The sequence below is a fragment of the Podarcis raffonei genome, chromosome 7 (assembly GCF_027172205.1).
Source record: "Podarcis raffonei isolate rPodRaf1 chromosome 7, rPodRaf1.pri, whole genome shotgun sequence".
In the NCBI taxonomy this organism is placed as follows: Eukaryota; Metazoa; Chordata; class Lepidosauria; order Squamata; family Lacertidae; genus Podarcis; species Podarcis raffonei.
This window is the reverse complement of record NC_070608.1, coordinates 49,690,668-49,716,666: the sequence shown is the minus strand read 5'-3', so window position 1 is coordinate 49,716,666 and position 25,999 is coordinate 49,690,668. Positions and strand designations below refer to the sequence as shown.

Below are 25,999 nucleotides of genomic sequence, written 5' to 3'. Positions count from 1 at the left end.
ATTTAACGGCCAAAAGCCTGGATAAAGAGGAATGTTTTCACCTGGTGCCTAAAGATATGTAATGATGCTTCCAGGCGAGCCTCTCTCTCTATTTACTACTTGATCAGAAGACACAGTTCCCAGTTTCACAATGGCATAAAATGACAGTCTCAGCAAACTTTTTGGGGTGGGAAGCATAGCATGATAGCGCAGGAGAGCCTTTCGGGGAGGCTTCAACTGACTGTGACAGTCAGCACAAAATAAACAGGTTTTAAAGGTTTAATTTATGTGACCTTTGTGTGGGTCATGTCCTTTGTTTAAGTAGTAAGTAAATGCTTATGGGTGGGAGTTAACATAATATAACTGTTTTGTAACCTTGCTTGTGTCACCGCATTTATCACATTAACTGTCACTGCAACTGCATTTTGGATGGATGGCTAATCTGTTTGCTTAGCATCTAGGAAGAAACAAATGCATGTAGTAAATCTGTCCTGGATATATAATGATTGCATTGGATTGGGGCTTATCAAAAAGTTGAGTGCATATTTGGTTTTTTTAAAAAACCCAAGATATAATTGGATGATAATACTATCATGGCTTATTAAGATGGTCACAAAAATAAAATAAAAAGCCTCTATTGGTCATTGAAATTATTAGTGTATAAAGCACCTCTGAGAGAGAAAATCAGGGGAAAGGGCCCCTTTTAGCAATTGTTTCACTTACTGCAGGGTTTGCTAGGGAAAATACATGAGTGCTATGACATTGTAGAAACTGGCTGGTTTATTCTGACAGGAGCTTTCAGAGACCAATCTCTAAATAAAGTTACCAGTTTGGAAGTTCAGGGGCAGTTCATTCAACTTTCATGAAATTAGATTTTCCACTCTTGGGCAAGTAGAAACCAATGACTAAGTTTTCTTCTGGATAGGCTTAACCTAGACATGAACATCTTAATATTAGGCAGGCACCTTCATTTAACTGTTTTTGATGTCAGTAAAAGCTTTTTTCTTTAGGCAAGCCTACCCAGACATGTAATTTTGTCATGTATATTTGTTCTTAAAACTGTTGATTTTATCTCTATTTTGATCCATTTTATTATGTCTGCTTTTTAAAAAGTCTGCTTTTTTTAAAAAAGATGAATTTTATGTAAACCACTTGGAGATTTATTTTGATTAAGTGGTATGTAAATTTTGCTAAATAAAATAAACAGAACAAAAGCAAAACATTGATGACAAAGAAATCTCATCAACACAACTTAATATCTCTCTCTACCATCTTGGCAGTCTTACACTACCATTATGGATAGTCTGAGCTTAAATAAATAAATGAAACTGATGATTTTCTGAATAGTTGGCATAGACATCTACTATTGACATTGATACAAAATAAACAATGTGTGTGGAAGTCAAGGTGTTTATGAAACACGCCCTCCCCCCCCCCCATGAGCTAGCTGGCCACTAAATTCTTTTTCAAAAGAAAAAAGGGAAAAAAGCTCAATTTCAGCAAACATTTAATTAGATGGTAGGATTCACAAAACAGATGACTGAGATGGCAGGCTGCTGAAACAATTTGCCTTAATTAAAGACCAAAAAAAGATAGAGATGGCTTTGAAATGTGACTCCCATGTATAGTTTCTCCCCACCCTCCTAGTTCTACAGAGTACTTTCCTGCAAAAATCATGACGAGCATAACTGAAAGGTTTCCTCTGCATTTGCAGGAACTAATGGTTAAGTACCAAATACATGCAAACAGCATAGTTCAGAAGTGGAGGAGAAGTTTATAAATTACAGGGTTTTCCAGAAAAGTGCAACATGTGGTGGCCTCCTACATGTTCATTTTCCCAGAGAAAGCTTCGGTGTAGATGCATGCACCATTTATGTTCACACTGTTCATATTTTGTGCTTGGGAATAGCTTCCAAGAGTAAAATAAATAACCCAACTGATTTGGCTATTGGTCTCTTAAAATAGTCTCCCAGAGATACAGCAGCATATACATGTCCTGTCAGATTCCTCTGGAAGTATCGCTGATTAGGAATGCAGGAAGATTGTGAAAAAAGATTGTACAAAAGTTATTGGAAAGTCATAAGTTATCGAGAGAGGAGCCTAGGGAGGGAAATTCTTTTTGTTTTGTTCATATCTGCATTACCTTTAGACTTACTTTAAATAAGTAAAACCAATTTCCGGCACTTATTGAAGTGTTGAAGTTTTTTGTTTTTTTAAAAAGTAAAGCTTCTATGTCCTACAAAGAGCACTGCAACTCAAAGGCCATTTGCAATGCTGTGTTTGAAGAAAACGGTGAAAAATAATGCAGGGAACATACGGTTCTCCCAAGAACTTCTAAGAGAGCAGTCCTATACTGTACAGCAGTAGAGCTTCTGCTTTACATGCAGAAGGTCCCAGGTTCAATTTCCAACATCACCAGGAAAGACAGGGAGAGGGACCCCTGCCTGAAACATTGGAGAGCCATTGCCAGTCTCTGAGCTGCACACTTCCAAGGAAGGCTTGCATTGATTTGTTTCATTAGCTGTTATGTATTGAAGTTCTCACCCAGGGTCAGCAGGGGGATACTCTAGATAGTTTTCACTCAGGTCCACATATGCAAATAGGGGATTGAAAGTGACGTTCAGTGATTGAATAGTTACAGAAAGTTGTTACTGTTGCGTTGTAGTGGAGCTCTATATAAGCAGGCTGGCTGAACCCTTCAGCCCAGTTCTGTTCTGGCCTGTGAATAAACAAGAGCTGTTTGAAGAATCGCTGTGTCGTCTGATATGTTCACCCACAACTTAACATTAGCAGTATAATGTTATTGGGTTTGTGTGAAATACTGATTTTTAAGACCAAACTGAAGAGAACTTTTGTAACGTAGGTATCTTTGTAACTGCAGCTTCCACACATATTTCAGGAGAGCATTCAGGGAAGCCACACTTGGTTATGATTGTCTAGGCAGAGTTCCACAGGATGCCTCTTAGTGTAGGTATGTGTTTAGAGTATCAGGGGAGTACAAAAGTAAACTCCAGTTTGGGCTGTAGTTAAATATATCTGCTTAGTTTGTTGTATTGCACTTCAGGGGGGGGGGGAATTGCTTTCATTGCTGGCTGATCCCATGCATGTTTTATGAAGAAGTAGATTCTACTGAGTTCAGAGGGATTTACTCTGATGTAAGTGTGTATAGACTCGCATCCTTAGTTTTGCTAGTGATTAGTTAGAGCTTGTGTTAAGTCTTCTGTAACATTATTTGGTCAGTTTGCTAGCTTTCAGAGACATTTTGGTAATAGAATATATATAGAGAGACATTGCCTTTGCCCATTCACATATGAATGGTATAATGCTGGTGAGATTTGAAATAACTTCTCTTTTATTCAAAACCACAGGGTACTTTTGGGGAGGGTGTTTTGGTAACACCATTACATTCATGCCATTACACTCAATATTATAAAGTTGCAGCAATTTTGATACCTTGGGCTCATTAATTTTCAAACCATCTCATTTCCTAAATGTCACAGTTTGTTGACTTGCTGGTCATGAGTGTTGACCCAAACCTGGCATTCTGGTGTTGTAGTGAACAGAATGTTGGAGTCCAGTTCATGGCAATATCTGACAAGTACCCTATGTAGTCTGTGATCCCAAGAAGCTTCCTCTTCCTGATGTCTTCCACCTGCAGTTGCTTCTGATCTGCCCCAGAGGGCCTCCAAATTACAGGAGAATCATTTTTGGTGGCCTAAGAAGCCTGTGATAGCCTCAGAGGGACCTGGATGTCTGTGGAAGTTTCCCCCAAAGTCCTTTTGGATTTTGCCCTTAGTTGGCAAAGGCTGAAGACATTTTTTTCACTTCTTAATAGGGTGTTAACAGCTATTTGTGTTGTGAGCTAAACAGAGACATGTTTATGCATTAATAAGCTTTCTATATTTTTCAGGAAGTTTGCTTGTTTTTGACAACATTTTATTTAACTAGTCTAGTTTTTCTGTAGTAATGACATTTTTATGTTAATGCAGAAGTTATTTTCCTATAACCAACTTAGGAGTGGAAAATAATCTTCTTTATGTAACTTTATATTCCTTTAGCAAACATTGTGTTTCATATTGTATAAAAGTCGGATATGGATATAAAAAAAACAGTTCTATAACACAGAAATTTGATATCTAATTTTATTTTAGAGTGTTTGAATATGGAAACCAAGTGATCTTTTTATTGTTTAATAAATCTAGATAAATAAAAACTGTATGATTCATATCCAAGCTTTGTATCAAAACTTAGTCATACTCAGAGCAGACTGAAATTACTGGACATTGCTAATTTAGGTCCATTAATTTCAGTGGGTCTACCCTGATTAAAATTTAGTTTGCTTAAATCACCTCCTTTTTGAGGTGAGGAGACTAGAACCATACACAGTGTTCCAAATGTGGTTGTACCACAGATTTGTATAACAGTCTTATATCAGCAGCTTTACTTTTAATGCCTTTCCTAATGATCCCTGGCATGGAATTTGCCTTTTTCACAGCTGCTGCACACTGAGTCAACATCTCCATTGAGCTGTCCAAGCTAGGGGTCAGCAAGGTTTATCTAGCATGGGCCGGATTGGTCCCGCAGAGATCCCTCTGTGGGCTGGATCGCGTGTGCAATTTTCGGCGTCTGTGTCTGCGCAGGTGCGATTTTCGGCGCTGCAGAAGCAAGTCCCCGCACCATGCTGGTTTAGCGCAGCACGCAAGCAGGCTGCTCAGTTCAGGGGCAGCTCGTGGACCAGTCAAACAACCTCTGCGGGCTGCTTCCGGCCCATGGGCCTTAGGTTCCTGACCTCTGGCCCAAGCTCTCCTTCCTAGTCCATACAGACCCCATAACTGGATATGTGAAATTGATATTTTTTTGCCCCAAGATGCATCACTTTATACTTTTTCTTGATACGTCCCTGCTTTTTAGAGGTGCCTCTATTTATCACAGAAACACTTTGATTTCTGGGGCAGCAGTTACATAAAAGCTTTATTACTTCATTTCAGACAGATTGTCTGATTCTCCCCCCACCCCCACCCCCCAAAAGTTGACATGACTATCATGATTTTTGTATTTCAGCTATAGTAACACACCCAGGTAAGGTAGAAGGCTAAATAATACCATTTAGTTGTATTTAAAATTAAATAATCCAAATGTTGTTTAGTGTTTACAACTAAGTGCATCACTTTTTGCAAGCTCTCAAAGGAACAAATATATATTAACAAGCAGCCATGAAAAATGAATGAAGTGCCAGGAACCACTGCAAACAGAGTATGTGATAACGTTCTGCAATAAGAACAAGGATTTAGATTGTCTTTTAGAGTCTTATAATTTCTTTTATTCACTAAAAAGAGGCTTTTTCTTTGCACATCTGAGTGGCAGTTGTAACTGAATGTCTACACACAAACATCTTGTAAACATAGGAAGAAAGATTGGTCAGAAAGAAGTTTCCTATTTTTTAAATCTTCCAGTGGCATACATCTTTCAGGATATTCAAGCAACTCCCCTCCACATGTACATTCAGTGTGTGAGGATGCTTTCTAACCTTACATTGTACTCACCTACCATGTTGTTACTGTATGTTGAATGCAAGCTGTATGATGAACACAATCAGAAGCATCTTGTGCTCTTTCTTTCTTCAGCTGTTCCCTGACTGAATCTGGGTATTGAAACCAGTTGCTGCAGGCTGAGTGGGGATGAGCCCTAGTGTAAATGTAAGCCTTGATCAGCCATGCCAGGGCAGGGATTTATTTCCTACCTACCGGGAACCTTTTCACATATTAGTTGTCCCTGCAATGCACTTTCTTTTAAGGACAAGGACAAAATGGGCAAGCTCAGCAACAGCTATGATTTCATATCTGTCTGTGTATTACCTTTTTAGGTTGATTCTGTTTTTGTTTTGAAAGCTGAGAGATTGTTGTATTGATGGAGTAAAAAAGTGAGTGCATTAAAGTGCATCCAAGTGATTTTTTCCCATAGTTGCTTGCTATGCCGTGGCTAATTCAGTCCTGTCTCATCTTTTTAGGCAGATAAACCTTTTTTTTTTACTATGCTTAAATTATTGTGTTGGCAGTATAAAGACTAATACAGTTCATTGCTGCATATCTGCTGAGTAACAGTTATCAGTAGAGCTGTCATTTTTTTCATTATGTAGCATATGTATTTTGCTGTCATGGTTAATTGACAACATTGCTTGGGTACCAGCTTCTTTGTAAAAAAGCAAACAGTAACGCACTTGTACAAACTGGTGTGCCAACAGTTTGCTGAAAATACTAGAAGTATAAGCAGCTATAAAGCTCCTTCAGCTGGGACACAAATTAATGGTGAAATACTGGAACACATAGTATTATACAGAGGAGCCGGCAAGCTTCCTCAGTATCTCCTGTTTTATTTCAAATATATTTTGAAAATCTGTCCATCACAAGTAAGGAAAATAAAGTTATTCATGATGTTGTTATAAAGAAAATTTAAAGATTACACAATAAGCTGCTTCTGTTGGCCTCCACAGTTACTTACGGACTCATTGTTAAAACCGTGTTTATGGAAGACAATTTTACTCGGCTACGAGTGATTGCTGAAGAAGAAGAAGAAGAATTGCCCTATTGTTAATTGCACATGTTATGGTCACTAAGAATGGTTACACTGCATATACTATAGGTAGGAAACTGGTTCTTCAGATGTCATTGGACTCCCAACTTCTATGGTTGTCATTGGTTACGCTGGCTGGGGATGAGACTGATGGGAATTGGTACCCAACAACATATGGAGAACCACAGGTTCCCACCTACGACATAAACTGGGTGGGTGCCCCTGTGTGCATGTGCACACATGTGCACATATGCAACATATATTTATAAATACAGTATGAATGACAACAATAAATCATGGCAATTTTTGCATAAAAGAAATATCCAATTGTCTGCTATGCAGTGGGCATTGAGTGTTGCATGGAAAATTCAAACAATTATGGAACTTGGAGATTTTAACTATTTTTGAACATAATGTTTTTCAAGGGATGCCATGTTTTCTTTTAAATGTGTCGTTGATAAAATGGAATGGTAGAAAATATCTGCCTCCCATTACTTCAAATCAGCCATTTTATAAAAGTTTTACAAAGTGTTAAGTCATATGTACTGCTTTATGAAGGAATTTTGTCACATCCAATAACTTTCAGAAGTGTATTATCAAAAATGAACAGCATTCTTTGTGTAACCAGACCCAAAGTATACAGTACATACACATATGTGTATTTATTTTAAATATCCAAATGTTACAGGGTTTTTGGATTTATTTAGAAAAGAGGACTCGGCTCTTCAGTCAACATATTTATAATGTTTGTGTAACTGGTTTTTATATTTTGTGTACTGCTTAGGAGCCTATTTTGGCATTAAGTGGTACATAAATCAATAAGTTTATTAATGATAGTACAATTAAATAGACAATCCTCTTACCCAAGTCATATTATGCAAATGCAGTAAGAAATAAGAAGCTCAGGAGAATGTTAGAAATTGCATGTACTGATCCGGCAAGACCAACTGCTATAATTTCTTATTTATTTGTTTGTTGTGATTAGTTTATCCACTGGTGATTTATTAGCTGCCATAAGCATGCCAATGGAGAGTCAGTCAACCACTGTTAGGTTTTAGATGTGGAATTTCCCCCAAGGTGTATGGGATATTTTTCCTTCTGATGTATTGTCTCAGCAAGCTACTGGAAATTGTTCTCTCTTAAATATTTTTCTGTTTGGTTTATAGGGGTGCTGCATTTGTAGGTAACCTAATCACCTTTCTGAACATGTTCACACATGGTTGCATAGCTCTCTAAGGCTATAAGAATGTTATTTCTACTGTATGACATTAACAAATGTTTGCTTAGAAAAAATGTGTTGACAAACTGCATTTTGACACTTCTGTCTAAGTGTGAATAGAGCATGTAGGACAGCTTTGTGTGGTTGTAATAATTTTTAATAGGGTTGCCAAACGCCTGGACTTTCCTGGACACAGCTGGGATTTGGCCATCAGAAACAGTGTCCGAGCAAAAATCGCTGAAATGTCCGTGAAAATCTATATGTATGGCAGCCCATGTTGGAAGTGTAGATTTTGGCGAATTTCCTTAAAACATCTCAACTTTGTCAACCCTAGTTTCTTAATATTGTCTAGTTCTCCAAGAAATTTCAGAGTCAAGTAGGCCTTCATAATTGTCGAAAGAAAAGTGTATTTTATCTCCAGATTGTGTATAGTGAACGGACTAGGAGACAGAGTGCTGAAAATGTGCTGCCTGTTCCTCCTTACTCAGATAGCACATAACCTGAACTGTGTGTGTGGTTGTATGAGAAAGGAGACATGCACTCCTCAGTGGCGGAGCTGGGTGCTCCAGCACCCGGAACGGCACACATGCTGTACACCCGGGGCGGGGCGAACCTCCCCGGGGGTCGATCTCGGTGTGGGGGGCGCTGAATGTCACCCCTCTTAAGGCTGAAGGGGGTTGACATTCGGCATGCCCCCCTGTGACTCCCAAGCCCACAGTGAGCTGGGGGAAGGGGGAGAGCCACAGCAGCTGCTTCACCACTTTGCCCGCTTGCTGGGCTTGGGGGAGTTGCAGGTGGGGGGCGCGCGCTGAATGTCACCCCCCTTCAGGATTACACCCGGGGCACCCCGCACCCCCTTCCTATGCCCCGGCACTCCTTGCAAATATTTCGTGCCTGTAGGCTAACATGTACTGCAGCCAGAGCCTGCTTTCCTTCCTTCCCTTGGAAGAAACTTTCCTTTCTTTCCTTTTTGCCTGCCCAAAGGCAAGGGGAACTCCCTGTCTTGGCTTTGTTTAAGTTAAAACAACAACAACAACAACATCAGGTGTGTGTTTGACTTAGTGAAACATGCCATGGTGAAGTTGGCATGTTGGCAAGACTTGTATGATCAAGTCTTTTTGATTGCCATTGTTGCTTCTATTAGGAGCTAGGGAAGTCTTGCACAGCATGGTATTCCTGTGTTCCTGTATTGTATTGTGGCCTGTTGTGTGCTTGATAAACAAACAGACCAGTGTACTTTCTAAGCAATAATACCTGGTTGTTGAGCTGCATGTGGTTTGGGGTGGGGGGGGTGGCATGAGCTGTATGAGATTGAAATAGGTCTCAAATATGTACTTAAAAAGGCACATAGACTTCAAAAGTCTGGTGAAATCCACTTTTCTTTAAAGCATTAAGAAAGACTAGTTGTTTATTGAGATTGCCTTGAACCTCACCTGCTTAATGTAAGTAGAGGTTTATACTTAAAGTTCCACATCCAAATCAATGCTCTATCCAGTTTTCAGTAATAATGATGTTTTTTTTTAGAGGGGATGTGTAACGATTGCTCTTAATTTCATGTTAAAAGTCTTTTGCATGCATTTAATCTTGTATGAATTCTTTTTTATTTTAAAACTGTTATTGAGTAGTTAAGTGGCTTTCTACAATTCTTTAAAAATCTCTCTCTCTCATCCTCTAGTGTACATGAATTATATGACCCAGTTTACTCTTGGTTGTGGGACAAACAAATATGGTGTGAAGTGAAAATAGAGTAAAACTCCATACAGCATTAACAGAGGATAGTTGCTGCAGCCCTAAAGGTTCCTTGTTTAGTCCATGTCGCATTAATAGCAAGGACTTTTATTAATCCGTATTGTCTCTTGAAGCAGCATGCAGGCTTATCGGACAGAACCTTCACACTTGTTTACATGTCATTCTACAAGGCTGAGATATTACATATACTTCTGAACATGAGTCACACGTTTTCCTGGCTTGTTAATTTTGATGTAACAAGCTATATTATGGGCCTAAATCAGAAAGTGATGACAAAGTAATGTTTTTTTTATCAAGGTTTACCCTATAGCTTAGGTTTTTTAAAAAATGCTTTCTGTCAGTTGGCTTGTTCAGCAAATTAAGTTACAGATGTAATATTCTTCAAGCTTCAGTTGAATATCTAAGTTAAATACTCAAAGCTTCTCAATATATTTTTACATAGAGATGTGATTGTGATGACTTGCATGCTTATCTGATTCAATATTAGTTTTCTGATTTTATAGGCTAGGTGGCGTCGTTAATTCAAAATCTAAATAACATATGCAGAAAGCTTATTTTTTTGCATAAAAAGTGCTGTGGAACCTTGATGTATCATTTGGTACATTGATACACTATGATTTATTGACATATATACATGAGCAGCAGTGATCTGCAGACTTTCATGGTAACAAGGTAAGATAAGAAGCATCTGCTTCTATCTGAACTGGGAAAACCCTGGCTATGGTTTGAGCAAACAAGTGTAGCATGTTGGCACAATACATAGTTTATACTAGCCAGAGTTCCCCGTGTTTGTAATTAAACTATGGTGTAACATTCTTTGAGAAACTGCCATAAGCTTTTCTGTCCGTCTTTGTCATTTGTACAAAATGGATTGATAAAGATATTAGTTGGGAGACCTGAAGAGGCTACACACCAATATAGATTTGCCGGAGCACTAAACATAACATGTATTCAATATGTAGCTGATAATGTAGCTACAATATGTAGCTGAGGCAATTACCTTTTGTAGTGAAAACCATATTTTACATAAAGTCTATAAATTTTAATTTTTGTAATTGATGGGCTCTCTCACAGGTGTCTTTATTATCGGTTTGTAACATATGATTTATGTATGCTTATTATTATAAATGTGCACCAGTACACTTGCTAATTTATGTTAGACCACAGTTTAGGTTGGCATCATGTGTGAACTGAGACAATGTACCAATTGGATATAATCTCCTATTTTTGTAACTGCACCAGGCTGTGTTGTCCTTATGTCTTTCTTCTTTGTCATGCCTATCTTTGAAATCCCACTCGCATATGCCTGAAATGTGTTGCTTTCACAGTTCATCTATATGCTGCAACCTGTTTAAATTCCATTAGAAGTAGGCTTTTCCTTTTGATGTAGATTAGGGCAGATCTACTAAACCAATGTTAAATTATTTAGAGCGTATGATTTCTAGATGTTTACTAGTTTGCCACTGAGACTTTATTGACTGACAGAATCTACCACATCAATCATCCTGACATACTGATGTTTCTGTCTAGGAATCCATGAAATACCATAATTTTCCTTTTAGAGCTTATTGTAGATTTAAAGCAGTCAAAAAATAGGCAAAACCAATCCGATAATCCAATATGTCTTTGCTGCTGATGCAAGACTTTTGATTTCCCCTACAGTACATTTTCTGGTGCTGTGTCTTGTCTAGTTATAAAAGCCTCAGGGAATATGACTTCCATCTAGCTGCCAGGATGTTGTTAGTAATAATCAATCTCAATTTTGTGTCTCTCCTTTTTATACCTCAGGCCATACCTCCACTCTCATATATATGTGTGTGTGTATGTGTCTTTTGGACTCTTGCTGAATATACTTATTTTGGAATCAGTTCTGCCCCTCTTTATTAACCAACAGATGAGCTGCTACTTTTGGTTTTAGTCCACTAAGCTTAGACATGTTTTTTTCAAAAAGTATTGAAGGTGGTATGTTGTACTAAGCAGAAGTATCCGGTTGTCCACATGGAAATTAAACTGCCACTGTTTATCCAGCTTAAAATTTCATGGGGACAAACAATGGAAAATACATAGCAGTCACAGTGGATTATTACAGTGAACAATGGTGGACAGTGAACAGTGGTGGTTTAGTTAGTATTGAAATAGATTAAACTATTGCATGTTTTTTTTTCATTGTTTAGCACTTTGAAGAAGCATGTTGTTGTTGTTTATTCGTTTAGTCGTGTCCGACTCTTCGTGACCCCATGGACCAGAGCACACCAGGCACTCCTGTCTTCCACTGCCTCCCGCAGTTTGGTCAAACTCATGCTGGTAGCTTCGAGAACACTATCCAACCATCTCATCCTCTGTCGTCCCCTTCTCCTTTTGCCCTCCATCTTTCCCAACATCAGGGTCTTTTCCAGGGAGTCTTCTCTTCTCATGAGATGGCCAGAGTATTGGAGCCTCAGCTTCACGATTTGTCCTTCCAGTGAGCACTCAGGGCTGATTTCCTTAAGAATGGATAGGTTTGATCTTCTTGCAGTCCATGGGACTCTCAAGAGTCTCCTCCAGCACCATAATTCAAAAGCATCAATTCTTCTGAGATCAGCCTTCTTTATGGTCCAGAAGAAGCATGCAGGCTTAGTCAATAAAGTATAGTGTGTTTGTATGCCTGTACCTGCTGCAATTTTCATTGTGATATTGCAAAGTTAGCAACACTTCATTAGACAGCCTTCCTTCCACAGCACAAAGATGTTTCACATGTTTTTGCATAACATTTTTTTTATTTCTACTTAACAGAAGTTCAATATTCCTTTCCTTGTGTTATATTGTTGAGATTTAGTGCCGCTCCAAATGTTTAGGGGGCTGTGAATAAAGTGGTGGCCCATCTCTTCTGCTGTTGGATGCATGCAAGCTTTCCTGGGGGTGGTGCTGAATCTTGGGATCATTTCAGCTTGCAACAGTACCTTTGACAATGCTACATTGAGAGCATTGTGAAAATTAAAATGGTGGCTAGACCTATCCATCCAGTACTGCTTGGTGTGGCAGGCCATCCGGTCTTACTGATGAGCAGTGCTGGGACTCTGACATCTGTTTAAGGATGCCTAGTGCTGATACTGGCCTTGATGAAACCAATTAGGACAGTTTGCTCTTCAGTGTTACGACTGCACTTGCTTTCTTGTTGTGCTTTAGCACATTATTCAGCTAGAAAGCAAACATGATACAGTATTGGAATGCTTACATACACATTCACAAAATTAAAATTGGATCTATTATTTACAACATTATCTTAGATATATGCACTCGGAAGTAAATTCAAAGGGACTGATTTGCCTTAGTCTCATTTACTATTGTTTTCAAAATACTAATCCATAATTTACCTTGACTTTAGAAATAAGGATAGTTCTTCCAGCACATTCCAGGAATAATTTAAGTGCTGAGATTGATTTTGCCTATTTATAAACTTGATGATGTGCCTTTTTCACATTTTTAAAAAAACCACCACTTAAAAAAGAGCACATGGTTTTGTTTTCATTCTCCTGCATAAACAAGATATATACTTGTGTGAAGGTTCAGAAAATTGTCTGCGTGAAAAAACAGTGCTCTCTGTCTATTGACCCCCATATCTACATAGTCACCATTATATATTCATGTAAGCATCACAGCTGACTTGCCAGGGATTAGGTATGTGTTTCATGAAGCCATAATCTGGATGGAGCCTTTGGTTGTGTTTCTTTTCATGCATGAATCCTTTTGAGTAGATGTGCAGTAGGCACTTGGATATAAATGACAGGATAAAAATAGAGCTCTAGAAGCTGCTGTTTTCTGACCTTCATGTAAATATTCTTTGCCCTAACTGTTGGAAGTGAGAGATGGTTGGATCTCAGGAGCATGCTCTTGGTATCTTTTTAAACAGGGGAATTTGTGTGTGTGTCAGTCTTCCTCCCATGTTCCACAGCACCTCCATGATGAGGTGTGAATTGCAGTGCGGTAACTCCCACCCCCACCCCCAGTTCCTTAATTTTGTGACAAATTATTATTTTTGCTCTTACGGTTTTTGGACTCAATTCTATCCCCAGTTGGAATGACTGAGAGAACTGAAAAACCATAAATTGACCTTGCAAGATTCTGTTTAAAGTTGTTTATTTGTCTGTTTGTTATGTCCCCTTCCTGTGAGAAAGGCATATAGAGGGTGAAAAACTAATGTTTTGTGTATTATTCTAATACCTTATCATATACCTCCCTCAACAATACCACAAGCAGCATCAAGGATCAATAGTATTCCCCAGATTTACAACAAAGAAAAAAGAAAACCCTGTATGGATCTGTATTGGGTGAACATTTTGTCCCTGTTGAAACCTTCCTTGTTACTAAGCAAGACTGTGTTTTTTCATCATACCTACACTGTGGAGAGTTTGCTAATCCTGCTTTTGGGGTCAATGAGACCCAATTGCATCTGCAAATGTTTGCAACTGACGCCCTCACATCAGCAATTGGCCACACTTAATGGCTACTTTAAGTCAATGATACTTTGCTGACATTTTTCTTTGTTCATTGAAATCTTTGCAAAATGTGTTGGGGCATAGTGTCACAGGCCTTGTTCAAAATAATCAGGTCCTCATTTTGTCACCCTTTGCGAGTGGATTAGCAGTTTATATTGAGCCAACAAACTGAAGTGTGTATTCACTAATTATATAAAATACAGCATTTTTTGCTATTAGGCCTAGGAGAACAACCACTATACAGTATAGTGCTATTGATGTGGAGATTTGGGTGCATTGTATCAACATCACTCAGCCACGAAATAGCGAACACTAGTGAATTCTACAAGGTGATCCTAGAAACCACTAAGCAAAACACATCTGCTGTATAAAAACCACAGCATTTCAATTAGCAGTATTGGGTTAAAGTCTTTAATGCCTATGCATTTTCTAAAATAATGGGATAAAAAGTTATTTTTCATGGGTTTCACAGCAGTATCATGTCCAAACTATGACTTTGCTTATATTAGTCTGGAATGTTTTCCCTTTGAATGTTTCCTCAAAGCCATTGGAACTGGAGGCCTTACTTCCACAATTTTTGTTTTCTAGCAAAACAGATGTGTGTCATTGCCTACGTGCTCCTGCTGGGAAGCAGCCAGGAGAGCCATGGGTCTGGCAGCTTGGCTGCTATTGCTTGTGGCTGTCACACCGTGCACAGTGAAATTTAAAACCTCAAGTGCTCCTGGGAAATTAGTGTCTGCTTCCAGGGCTATCATACAGAAAACAAAAAGGCATTGCCTATGAGCCCGGGGGGGGGCAGCCATTTTTTCACATGCAGTCCCCCTGGCAACGGCAATGACGAATTTCCAGGGGCATTTGACGTGTCAACTTAGAGGATGATGTGGTAGCAGGCTGGCAGTGGCAGATGAGCTGATGGCTTGCTTTCAAAAGCTTCTTAAAAAGACTCATCACTCTTCTCTATATCCATCATCTGCTGGTTTCTAGGTAGTTTGTGGACATCTGAACAAGGGGCTCTGGGTTTGGGCCCCAAACTCAAGTCCAGTTGGAGTCACTGCCTCAGAGCCATTTTTTATCTTGGCTCCCCCATGAGTGGACATGGACAGCCTATGTTGTTGGCCCTCAAGTGTTCCTTCTGTTCAGAATAGGGTCCCTATTTGTTTGTTTGTTTTTGACGTTGCTGAGTAGTGGCTTAGTTTGTTCTCTTGCTGGTTCAAGTGCAATGAAAAGTTCAAGTACTCGAGCATATTGTATTATTTATATGATGTTAGCCGCTCTGAGGCTGGGGAGGGTGGGGTACAAATAATAATTTATTATTGTTGCTATGAGGGTGGGGTACAAATAAAAATGTGTTGTTGTTATAAATTTATTACTTTACAACCATTAATTGCTGATTCACTGCTTCCCCTCCTCCCCCTCCCTGTAGTGCCCTCCATATCATTAAAAGCTGTATGACTGGCAGAAGTGCATCAGATGCCTCTTTTCCCATCTCTGCATTTCTGTGTTGGGAAATGATGCACATGTTACTTTCCAAATAAACCTTTGTATTCAACCTCAAACTTGCTAGTCAGTTAAAAGCAAGAAGGCATTGCTGTGTTCTTGTTCAGCGTATAAATCTCCAGCGTTTTTCAGGTTTGCCGCTGATTAGATGTCCACAACCTTTTTTTAAAAAAAAAAGTCAGGTATTATTTGGTGTAATGCACTCCTTCTGTAGGTTGTATTCCTGTTACAACCCATCCCTTTCTCAGTGTTTGAAACTCCCACTGTTCTAGGCACATTTTGCGACAGGGAATTTCATTAGGGCGAGCAGTTTTTGAGCTCTGGGCGCAGTACTGATTTCAGAGTAAAACTGCAGAGTGGAAGGAAAGGAGGACCTTTTTCTGGCTCCCCACTTCCAGCTACCCTCTGAAGACTGGAGAAGAGACCCTCTTAAGAATATTAGGGGGTGGGCAGGGGAAGGACTAGACCATGTGAAAAATGAACATAATATTTTAGCTGTAGTTAATTGTATTCTATGTATAAAAATGTGCGCCTAGACATTCTGTTGTTTAAGGTGCCATTTAGCTCCTAGTTTTAATATCTCAGTTTCTAACACTGCCATTTCTATACACTGAGCAGGAAAGGGTCATGAGTTTAAAAATGTATGCCCATATCAATTTATCTCTAGTGGTTTTGGAATCATAACAGAGTTGTTCTTATGCATTTTAGGGGAGCTGCACAAGTATTTGGCAAGAAAATTCTTTGATGTCTTTCTCCTTTTCTGACTTAACTGAAATAGCAAGTTCAACGAGAGAGAAAGTGGAAATGACTGTTGCGTGAGGGATTAATTAATCAAGAGCTCTTCTGGTTTGTGTATAGTTCACTTTAAAGTCCAAACATCTACTAGCTTATCTTACTAATTAGTAGGCTGATTGCATGTTGAGTTATCATCTTTGCTCAAGTCATGACCACCTGTTTCCTGAACTGATGAACCCATGTTATGATTTATGCTGCTTAGAAAGGAGTACACCATTTTAATGATAAATGCAAACCTACATTTGAGTTTATATAAGGGATACCTTGGCAGATCATTGTGAAAAAGTAATTTGGTTTTATTATTTTTTGATAAACTATATACCACAAAACCTAGCACTCACAAACATTTGATGAAACCTTCATGTAAGACTGTCATTGTGCAACCCCTGTTGGAAGATTCATAGTGCCTCATAACAATCATGGATTTACATGAAGTCAGAGTGGTGTCAGGTATCGGTTAGCAAACAAAGAAGGCAGGTTGCACAACACCAGTGACCATGGCATGGGCGTGAGAAGAGATGAATATTGATGGGGAAAGTCGTGGTTTAAACAGCAAAAGTTTTAGTAAATCAGGGAGGAGGGACACAGAGGATAATGGCAGTTTTAAACACCAGCAGAGGTTTGAGTCAATCAGGGATGGAGTAAAACTGAGAGGGAACAAGTGACAATTTTAAACAATGGCAAAATTTTTGAGTAGAGGCAATATAGGGTGACGCTAAGGAGGTGGAATAAGTGTCTTTGGATATAAATAATATTCTATTCATTTTCAGCTTATTGCCAATTACTTAAAAAACAGCCATAAAAATTATTGCTTCATTTCTGAATCGTGCAAGGGCTGAACTGAGTGCATCAGAACTTAAACTCTATGGAACATTTCTGAGTGAACCTTTCATACTGAATTAAATAATTAGCAAAGTATGACATCTTGAAGAAAGCAGTCTCATCCTCCCTGTTTCTTGTTAAATGCAGATATTGGGATTGTGATGATAGCAAGTCACTGAAGCTCTTCATTGTGGTGGTACTCTCTGAAGCCCAGTAAGTGGGTTTAGTTAAAGATCTACAGGGTCAGCTGGTATACATGAGCATGTTTGTCTTGGCAGCTGTGGAGTCTGATTTACAGTTGCTGCCAGTGCCATGAGGCTACTTTTAATTTATACCAGCTGGTTATCCAGCATTCTGAACTCAAAACGAGTAATGGCTATTTCAGTAAAAAGGTCAGAATTTATGCATGGACAAAATCTGTGTAAAGGTATATTTGCCCCCACAGAGATTACTCGGTGGCATTTTTTTCACTAATCTCATTTTTCAAAAGTGTTAAATATGTTACCACATAGAATAATATATTGCTTTAATATTAAAGGACATTTTTTGCAAGGAGATGATGAAATATTTGCCGTGATTTTTTGTTTTGTTTTTAAGGGTATGGGGTTTTTTTTAATTAAAAAAAATGATCATGGGTGCTCCCTTGTGAGAGCTGCAAGCTCTGTGGGTGGGCTGTGTGTAATTTTGCCCCACTTTTTGATGGGAGCTTCAGTTGGGGAGATAGAAGCAGCACTCTCCTTTCTGCTACCTGTAAATACATGCTTATATATTTGGTGGGTGGGCTACTGATCCTGAAAATAGCACATAGTTATTGGAACTAGTAGCCATTGATAGCATTATTCTCCATGAATTTGCCCAACCCTTTCTTTAAAGTTATATGAATTGATGGCCACCACCATATATTGTGGAAGAATTCCATAATTTAACTCTGTGCTATGTGAAGAAGGGAAATTTCCTAAAACAGCAAGTGATGAATATTAATCTTTTCTTTTTATTGTTTCTCCCAAAGGTGGAATTCCGTTATTGGTGTACTAAACCCTTCCACTATTTCCCTGAATTAAATCCCAGCCGTCTTAATGGATATATAATGGATCAGGGGTTGTCAACCTGGTCCCTACCGCCCACTAGTGGATGTTTCAGCATTCTAGGTGGGTGGTAGGGGGTTCTATGGCACAAGCTGAATCCTCCTTCCATCAAGCATTGGTGAGCGGTAAATAAATTTTCCCATCAAGAAAGATGCATTCATGGGTGGTAGGTATAAAAAGGTTGACTACCCCTGAGTTAGATTATAATGGCTTTGCTCCAGAGGAATATGTAATCAAGCCTTTTGCTACATGTAAATTTAAACAAATTAGAACAGAGCATTCCAAACTGTGTGTTGACTGCAGTGTGTGGGTGTGTTGTGCGAATGCTCCCCACGATACTCCTGGGGCTGGAAAGGGGTAAGTCTAATCTCCTTTTTGCTAGTAAAACTGAATTAGTGTGTCGCGAAATAATGTCTAAAAAGTGTGCCACCAACATGAAAAGTTCAGAAAGCTCTGGATTAGAATAACAAATTCTGCAAGAATAATTCTCTCCATCTTAACATGCTTTGGAAATATATTGCCATGCACAATTCTGCCCATACTGGCAAGACGGAATTTATCTTTGTTTGTTTCCAGGTATTTTTACCCAGTTTTTCCATTTTTTAAACAATTGCTTAAAGTGACTTTATATCGGCCTTAACATTAAGCTGAATTGGGGCATGCATTCTGGTGACCAGTTACAAAGCTATGATCCTTACTTTATTGTGGCAGTGGTTTTCATAGGATTGTCAAATGACGGTGGGGGGGGGGGAGGATCCTGACTTCTTTCTTCCTTCACTATTAATGACTTTACTCTGCTAGGACCTATAACTCCCCTATCCTGGTTACGGTACTTCATATATCCTCTCACACACCATTATTGCATATGGGCAATAATACAACAGAGCCATAATAAGAATACTTTCCCTGCTCTTCCTTTATCCTCCCCCCCCCCCATTCCACATCTCTCCTTACAATCTCCAGTCAGGTCATTTAAAGTGTCTGGCGTCTTTTGCAGAAAGGAATCAAAATTCACCATTCCTGCTTGACATACAGTTTGAGCCTGTTTCCTTCTTGTAATATTTGTTGAAAAACAATGCAGCGCATTATTCTGTAAAGTGTTGCTCACTTGAAGGGAGCTTCATTTGTGCTAAACGGCAAGTTATGCAGCTTATGATTTCTTGCTTCTTCCAGGGATCCCCATGAGGGTTTGTTTTTTCAAAAAAAAAATCTGCCCCTATGTGCAGTTTCTCATTTGTTTCCAAATCCTATAAGTATTCTTATGTGATAAGAAGACAAAGTATATTTGGAAACCTGTGTCCACTTGCAAATGCCTTTGTTGGCTGCTAGGCTAAAATAGGTAGCGGGGTGAGGGGACAAGTTAACTGTCTTTACTCATTAAGAAAGGGGCCTTTATTATCATCATCATCATCCGCAGCCTGACGAAGTCTGATTTCTCCTACGTAGCTGGGTCAATACTTAAATAACCCAACCACATTAGTGCAATCAGAATGTATAGGTCTTTCCCATGGAATTAACACTAGGATGTTACTGTGGGATGTTCAGTTTTGTTGTCTGGACTTGCAGAATTATGTCCGCTCAATTTATAATTTAAATGTTGCCTCAGATGCTTTTGAAGCTGTTTCTGTGATGATCAAAATAGGTTAATTGCAAGAATGAGAGTAGTGAAGTGGCAACACTGATCTACTGTTACTAAACATTAACAGAAGATGTCAACTTTAGTTTACCACCTCTTAATTTCTGCAAGGAATGATTTTTGAGATTTTCAGTTATGAGATATATTATTGATTTAAGTGAGGAGAGCTACGTTTTTTGTGAAAATAAATAAAAATATCTATTCCTGCACTGACACTTCTGCATTTGGCTTATCTGACGAGAAAAGGCTGAATGTGGTAGGCCTCATAACATATCAACATCTGCCATGTCGTTAGATTGAAGCTGGCTTTTTTCCTTCTCTTAATTTTTTTTTCATATTTTTGCCATACAGAACAGCCCAGAGACACATATTTATTGATATACTGAAACTTCTGCTTGATTCAGTGTCTCACTGACCAATATTCTTAAAGGGAAAATACAATAATGACAATGTATATTATTTTTATATTTGTTGAAAAACAATGCAGCGCATTATTCTGTAAAGTGTTGCTCACTTGAAGGGAGCTTCATGTATATTATTTTATGTATATTATTTTTGTATATTATTATTATATATGTATATTATTTTTGCGCAATACCGACCATAAAAAATTAAAACTTTGAACTGTCTGCTGTTTTGCCCCACTGTACAATTAACTTATTTCTTGTTTGAGAAGAAAAGGTTGACTTAGAATTGCTGCTACAGGAGAAGCACTAGTATACTGGGATCTACTTACATAATTCTATGTGGGTTAAGCTGTGTGTGTGTTTTGATTAAATGAATGTTGCTTTCCAACATGTAGAAAAAGAAAATGAAAATTGATAAAGCCTGATTTGTGTTCATATGTTTGCATGATTTTTGTGTGTGAGTATTTGCACAACTTTTGACTACAGCTAACACTTTGGCTTCAATCCCAAGACCTCCTTGCATGTGCAGAGGTTGTTTGCACATGAAAGAAACTTGTTTTGGATTTCTCCTTTCCAGTTGTAACCCCATCACGCCCGCTTGATGAAAAGTTTCTACAGTAGCAGTACTGAGCACTGCAGTCAGTAGAGAGATAAAAGGATGATCCTGTTGTGCATACGGCCTTTAGATTAAAAGCTTTGAGTACTAATAATGTGTTAAATGCATTTTGAGGCACAAATCACTTTAGGAGAAAGCTTTATTTAATTATCTTGGTGGGTGATTCAGTTTTCCAATTTCTCTAATAAGCCACAGGGCTTAATAACAACTCTTCTGAATTCATACAATAAATTCATGATAGAAGCTCAATGTGAAGTTATATATTTTCTCCAAATCATAATGCCATCCTTGCTTATGGTTTGGTCACTTCTGTTCTTTGGACTACAACCTAGCATTAATTATTGACCTGCTAGGTATTGAGCATAATTGAATGTTCCTAGACACAGAAGAGTATCTTCAATGGTTAGTGTAAATGTTTCGTCATTAGAAATTATGGAAGGTCAATTAACAGGGCTGCTCTGGCACTTGAAAGTTTGTCCTTGCAAAAACAGCTTAATCAAAATGTTATCTTCCCAGTATTTTGTCTACACATGGGGAACTCAGATGAATTTTCTTATAGCAAATATTAATAGCAAATTCCAACCCTACGATCACAGAAAATACAGTCAGCTTCTTGCTCTAGCCCAGGGGTCAGCAAACTTTTTCAGCAGGGGGCCGGTCCACTGTCCCTCAGACCTTGTGGGGGGCTGGACTATATTTTGAAGAAAAAAGAATGAACAAATTCCTATGCTGCACAAATAACCCAGAGATGCATTTTAAATAAAAGGACACATTCTACTCATGTAAAAGCACGCTGATTCCCGGACTGTCTGTGGGCCGGATTTAGAAGGCGATTGGGCCAGATCTGGCCCCCGGGCCTTAGTTTGCCTACCCGTGCTCTAGCCATTAGTTATTAAATGAGAGATGAGTTCCAAGTCAAAATTACCTGTGTTTTTAATTGGTTGTTTGCGGATTTTGTTATATTCTCATTTTAAAAGGCATAATCTGTGTGCAGATATATTGTCTTTTCCTTTTCCTTTTGCTGCAGTCACCTTGATAACCCTACACTGTGGATGGTAATGATAATAAGTTAGTTTATTAATCACTTCTGTATTAAGACTGTCTAATAAATTTACAAAATGTAAGAGCTCAAGCATAAAATACAATAAAAGAAAAATGCATTTCAATGTAGGTCAAATTAATGTAATGGAAATGCAATGTATGTCAATACACTGGTCAGCTGAATGTGCAATCATTTCCCTGAAATATTAGCATTAATCCGCTTTCCCCCCTGCATTTCTCTCTTTCTCTCTACAGCATGTGCGTTCCGCTACAATGGGCTCTCATTTGTCTACCTCATCTACCTGCTACTCATTCCTCTTTTTTCGGAACCTACAAAAACAACAATGCAAGGTAAGCCTGTTTCTGGCTTTTAAAAAAGGTACAGATAGATGCAACTGATGTGAAAAATTAAGTTGCTACAGAAACCCTTTTTTAAAAATAGTGGGCTATATATCTGAGAGTGAAATGAAACTATGTACAAACCAAACACTTCAGTAAGTAATTACAGTTTGATTAATCCAGTTTCTTTGGATGGTATTCAATTAAGTTTTACTCATAGTATATCCATTGAAATGAATGAACAAGACTTATTTAAATGGCACTTTTTGCCTTTAATTTCTACTGAATAAGAAAAATATTCATGTATTTTTGAACTAAAGGGCAGGATTCACTGGACAAGACTCATCAGCAGAAGCCCTGAGTAAATGACTTCTGTTCGTGCAATGAAGTTTTCCCTTCTCCTCCTTCCACACCTCTGAAATTGGGTTGTAGGTGGGAGGCTGAGAGAACCCTCAGAACTGTGCAGGGAGCGGGGGACAGTTCCATCTGGCAGGCTGAAATACATGACATTGAATTATACCCCCCGTTTCCTTTTCCACACTTTATGTTGTGTGCGCTGCCTTTCACTAAGAATCAAGGTACAAATGCTGTTTCTAAAACTTAATTACTTTAGTTCTTGTACTTTTTAAACCCCCCCATTGGCTTAACTCTGCATGTTCATGTCTAAGGTAGAAAATAATACAGTAGTACCTCAGGTTAAGTACATAATTCGTTCTGGAGGTCCGTTCTTAACCTGAAACTGTTCTTAACCTGAAGCACCACCTTAGCTAATGGGGCCTCCTGCTGCTGCTGTGCCACCGGAGCACAATTTCTGTTCTCATCCTGAAGCAAAGTTCTTAACCTGAAGCACTATTTCTGGGTTAGCGGAATCTGTAACCTGAAGCGTATGTAACCCGAAGTACCACTGTAATTGTCTGCCAGCATAACACTGGATTAAACAAACTTATTAAAGTCTTTGTTCAACTCACATGCACTCTTTGAGAAAGTATTGGAAGCTGACACACTGTAGAACACTGTATGTGTTTGCACACAGTCTACTATAGTAGTGAAGATTTGCTCAATTTCTTTTAATAACCTTTGTGGGACAGGCCCTGTCCTAGAGCACTCCCCACACTGCCAAACTCGGAAACAGCAGCAAGAAAATTCAGCCTTGAGAGATATAGAGTAGGATCATGCAGTCCATCATGGGGGAAACCTATACTTCTCCTTTTTTGACAATATATTTAAGAAGACCGATGTGAAGGAGGAAACAGTGTATTATTCTTTGTGTGCTTTGAAAAGTTCCTATAATAAATGTGTGGACTTAGTTCCTGGTGAGCTTTTGCAAGTAAAATACAGAAGTGAAAAATGAAAGCTTCTATGTGTTAGAAATTCACAATGTTGCTAAATCTGTCAGACACTTTTTATTACAGAAAAATTATAAGAACGGAGCAAAAAACAAAACAAAAATCCAACAGTAAATGTCTAGATGTGGGCTAAAGTGTCTCTTAAAATGGTAAATATGACAGATGAGTGGCTAGATTGAGCACCTTAAGGGGAATATGGGTGCAGTTTTCTGATTCAAAATCTTTTTATGATCTTCATTTTATGTGATTTCTTTTCTGGCCCTTTCTGTGCAGGAAGGATGATTGACATCCTAAACACCGCAATTCTCTGTAAGCAAAACACTACTAATGTTTGACAGCCATCCTTAATCTTCTAGCTCAGAATTTTAATACAGTACTATTTTCTTTTAATGTTTTATACTGGCTAACTTTACTTTCAGATAATCCATCTGGGCAATGCTCATCAGTGTTGAGGGACAGCTTTCATTTCTCTAGAAAGCTGTGGGCCAGATATCACTCATTAGTTACCGTAGTAACTTGGCATCCACACTTAACAGGAAGTCGCAGGCAGCAGCAATTTTAGTTTTTTCATAGAAGGAATATGCGCCACCCAAGCTTTCTGGTTCCTAATATCCCTTCAAGGGGAAGGGATTCAAAATCCAGTTCCAGCCCATTGTACCAGATTGTCTAGTGAATACTACTAGATCTGGACTTTTGTGCATCTGACTTGGTATTTTCAATGTCTTCTGTAGTGCCACATTTTGGGTGGAAAATGAGCATTCTTACTACAGTGGTACCTAATTCGTTCTGGAGGTCTGTTCTTAACCTGAAACCATTCTGAGGTACCACTTTAGCTAATAGGGCCTCCCGCTGCCGCCACGCCACCTGTGCACGATTTCTGTTCTTATCCTGAGGTAAAGTTCTTAACCTGAGGTACTACTTTCGGGTTAGCGGAGTCTGTAACCCAAAGCGTTTGTAACCCGAGGTGTTTGTAACCTGAGGTACCACTGTATATTCAAAGTAGCTCTCTAGCCAAAGGTGAATTGTACCCAATTACCTGCCCAATCCTAGGCAAGCCCTTGCAGAGCTTGTCTGAGGTACAGGGTGGGAGTCTAGTTGGAATTAAGTTATAAACTGAAACAAAAAAAACAGCTGGTTCCTGGCAGGGGGCCCCAGCCACCTTAACCCTCCAAGGCAAGAATACCCTACTCTCCACCCCCTGCACATGCCTGTTCCTAGATACACTGCCAGTGTTTTTACATACAGTGGTACCTCGCAAGACGAAATTAATTCGTTCCACGAGTTTTTTCTTCTTGCGAGTTTTTTGTCTTGCGAAGCACGGTTTCCCATAGGAATGCATTGAAAATCAATCAATGCGTTCCTATGGAAACCGCCTTCAGACCAGGTCCGGGGACAGTCTGTCCCCCGACCTCTTCTGAAGGCTGGGGGGGGGACAAGGGCTTTTCTTCCCACCGCCAGCCTTCAGAAGGCTGTTCTGAAGGCTGGCGGTGGGAAGAAAAGCCCTTCTCCCCACCTCCCGCCCCGCAAGCTCCGGGGACAGGAGGGCTTTGCTGCCGACCGCCAGCATTTTAAAAGCCCCCGGGACAGTGGAGACTTCTCCGCTGTCCCGGGGGCTTTTAAAATGCTGGGGGACGGCAGCGAAGGTTTCGCTGCCGCCCGCCAGCATTTTAAGATTGCCCGGGACAGTGGAGAAGTCTCCGCTGTCCCGGGAAGGCAGGCGGTCGGGAGCAAAGACTTTTGCCCCCCGCCGGCCTTCAGAAGAGGTCCAGGACCTCTTCTGAAGGCCGGCGGGGGACAAAAGTCTTTGCTCCCGACCGCCAGCATTTTAAAAGAGGTCCCCGGAGATTTCCCTATGGGCTTTCTTCTTGCGAAGCAAGCCCATAGGGAAATTCGTCTGGCGAAGCACCTCGAAAAACAGAAAACTCTTTCTTCTTGCGAGTTTTCCTTCTTGCGAGGCATTCGTCTTGCGAGGTACCACTGTACTTTCTTTGCAGAAGCTCAAAGCTATTTTAACCTAATAACAATCCTGTGGATAGGGATGTGGGTGGTGCTGTGGGTTAAATCACAGAGCCTAGGACTTGCCGATCAGAAGGTTGGCGGTTCAAATCCCCGCGATGGGGTAAGCTCCCATTGCTCGGTCCCTGCTTCTGCCAACCTAGCAGTTCGAAAGCACGTCAAAGTGCAAGTAGATAAATAGGTACTGCTCCGGTGGGAAGGTAAACGGTGTTTCCATGCGCTGCTGTAGTTCGCCAGAAGCAGCTCATTCTTGCTGGCCACATGACCTGGAAGCTGTACGCTGGCTCCCTCGGCCGATAAAGCGAGATAAGCACCGCAATCCCAGAGTCGGTCACAACTGGACGTAATGGTCAGGGGTCCCTTTACCTTTAATCCTGTGGATAGGATTACACTGGAAGTTAGTGACT

The 25,999-nt window shown here is 39.5% G+C and overlaps 1 protein-coding gene across 9 annotated transcripts in view; it reads left to right on the top strand.

Moving 5' to 3' along the window:
* Positions 1–25,999, top strand: part of PIEZO2 (piezo type mechanosensitive ion channel component 2) — a 211,157-nt gene that overhangs the window by 15,179 nt on the left and 169,979 nt on the right. For all 9 annotated transcript variants that reach the window (XR_008331507.1, XM_053396557.1, XM_053396555.1 and 6 more), the window contains exon 2: positions 22,147–22,242. Coding sequence is in view for 8 of the 9 variants with exons in the window: in XM_053396557.1 (XP_053252532.1) it covers positions 22,147–22,242 (96 nt within the window). In the remaining variant the exon portion in view is untranslated. The remainder of the gene's footprint in view (positions 1–22,146; positions 22,243–25,999) is intronic.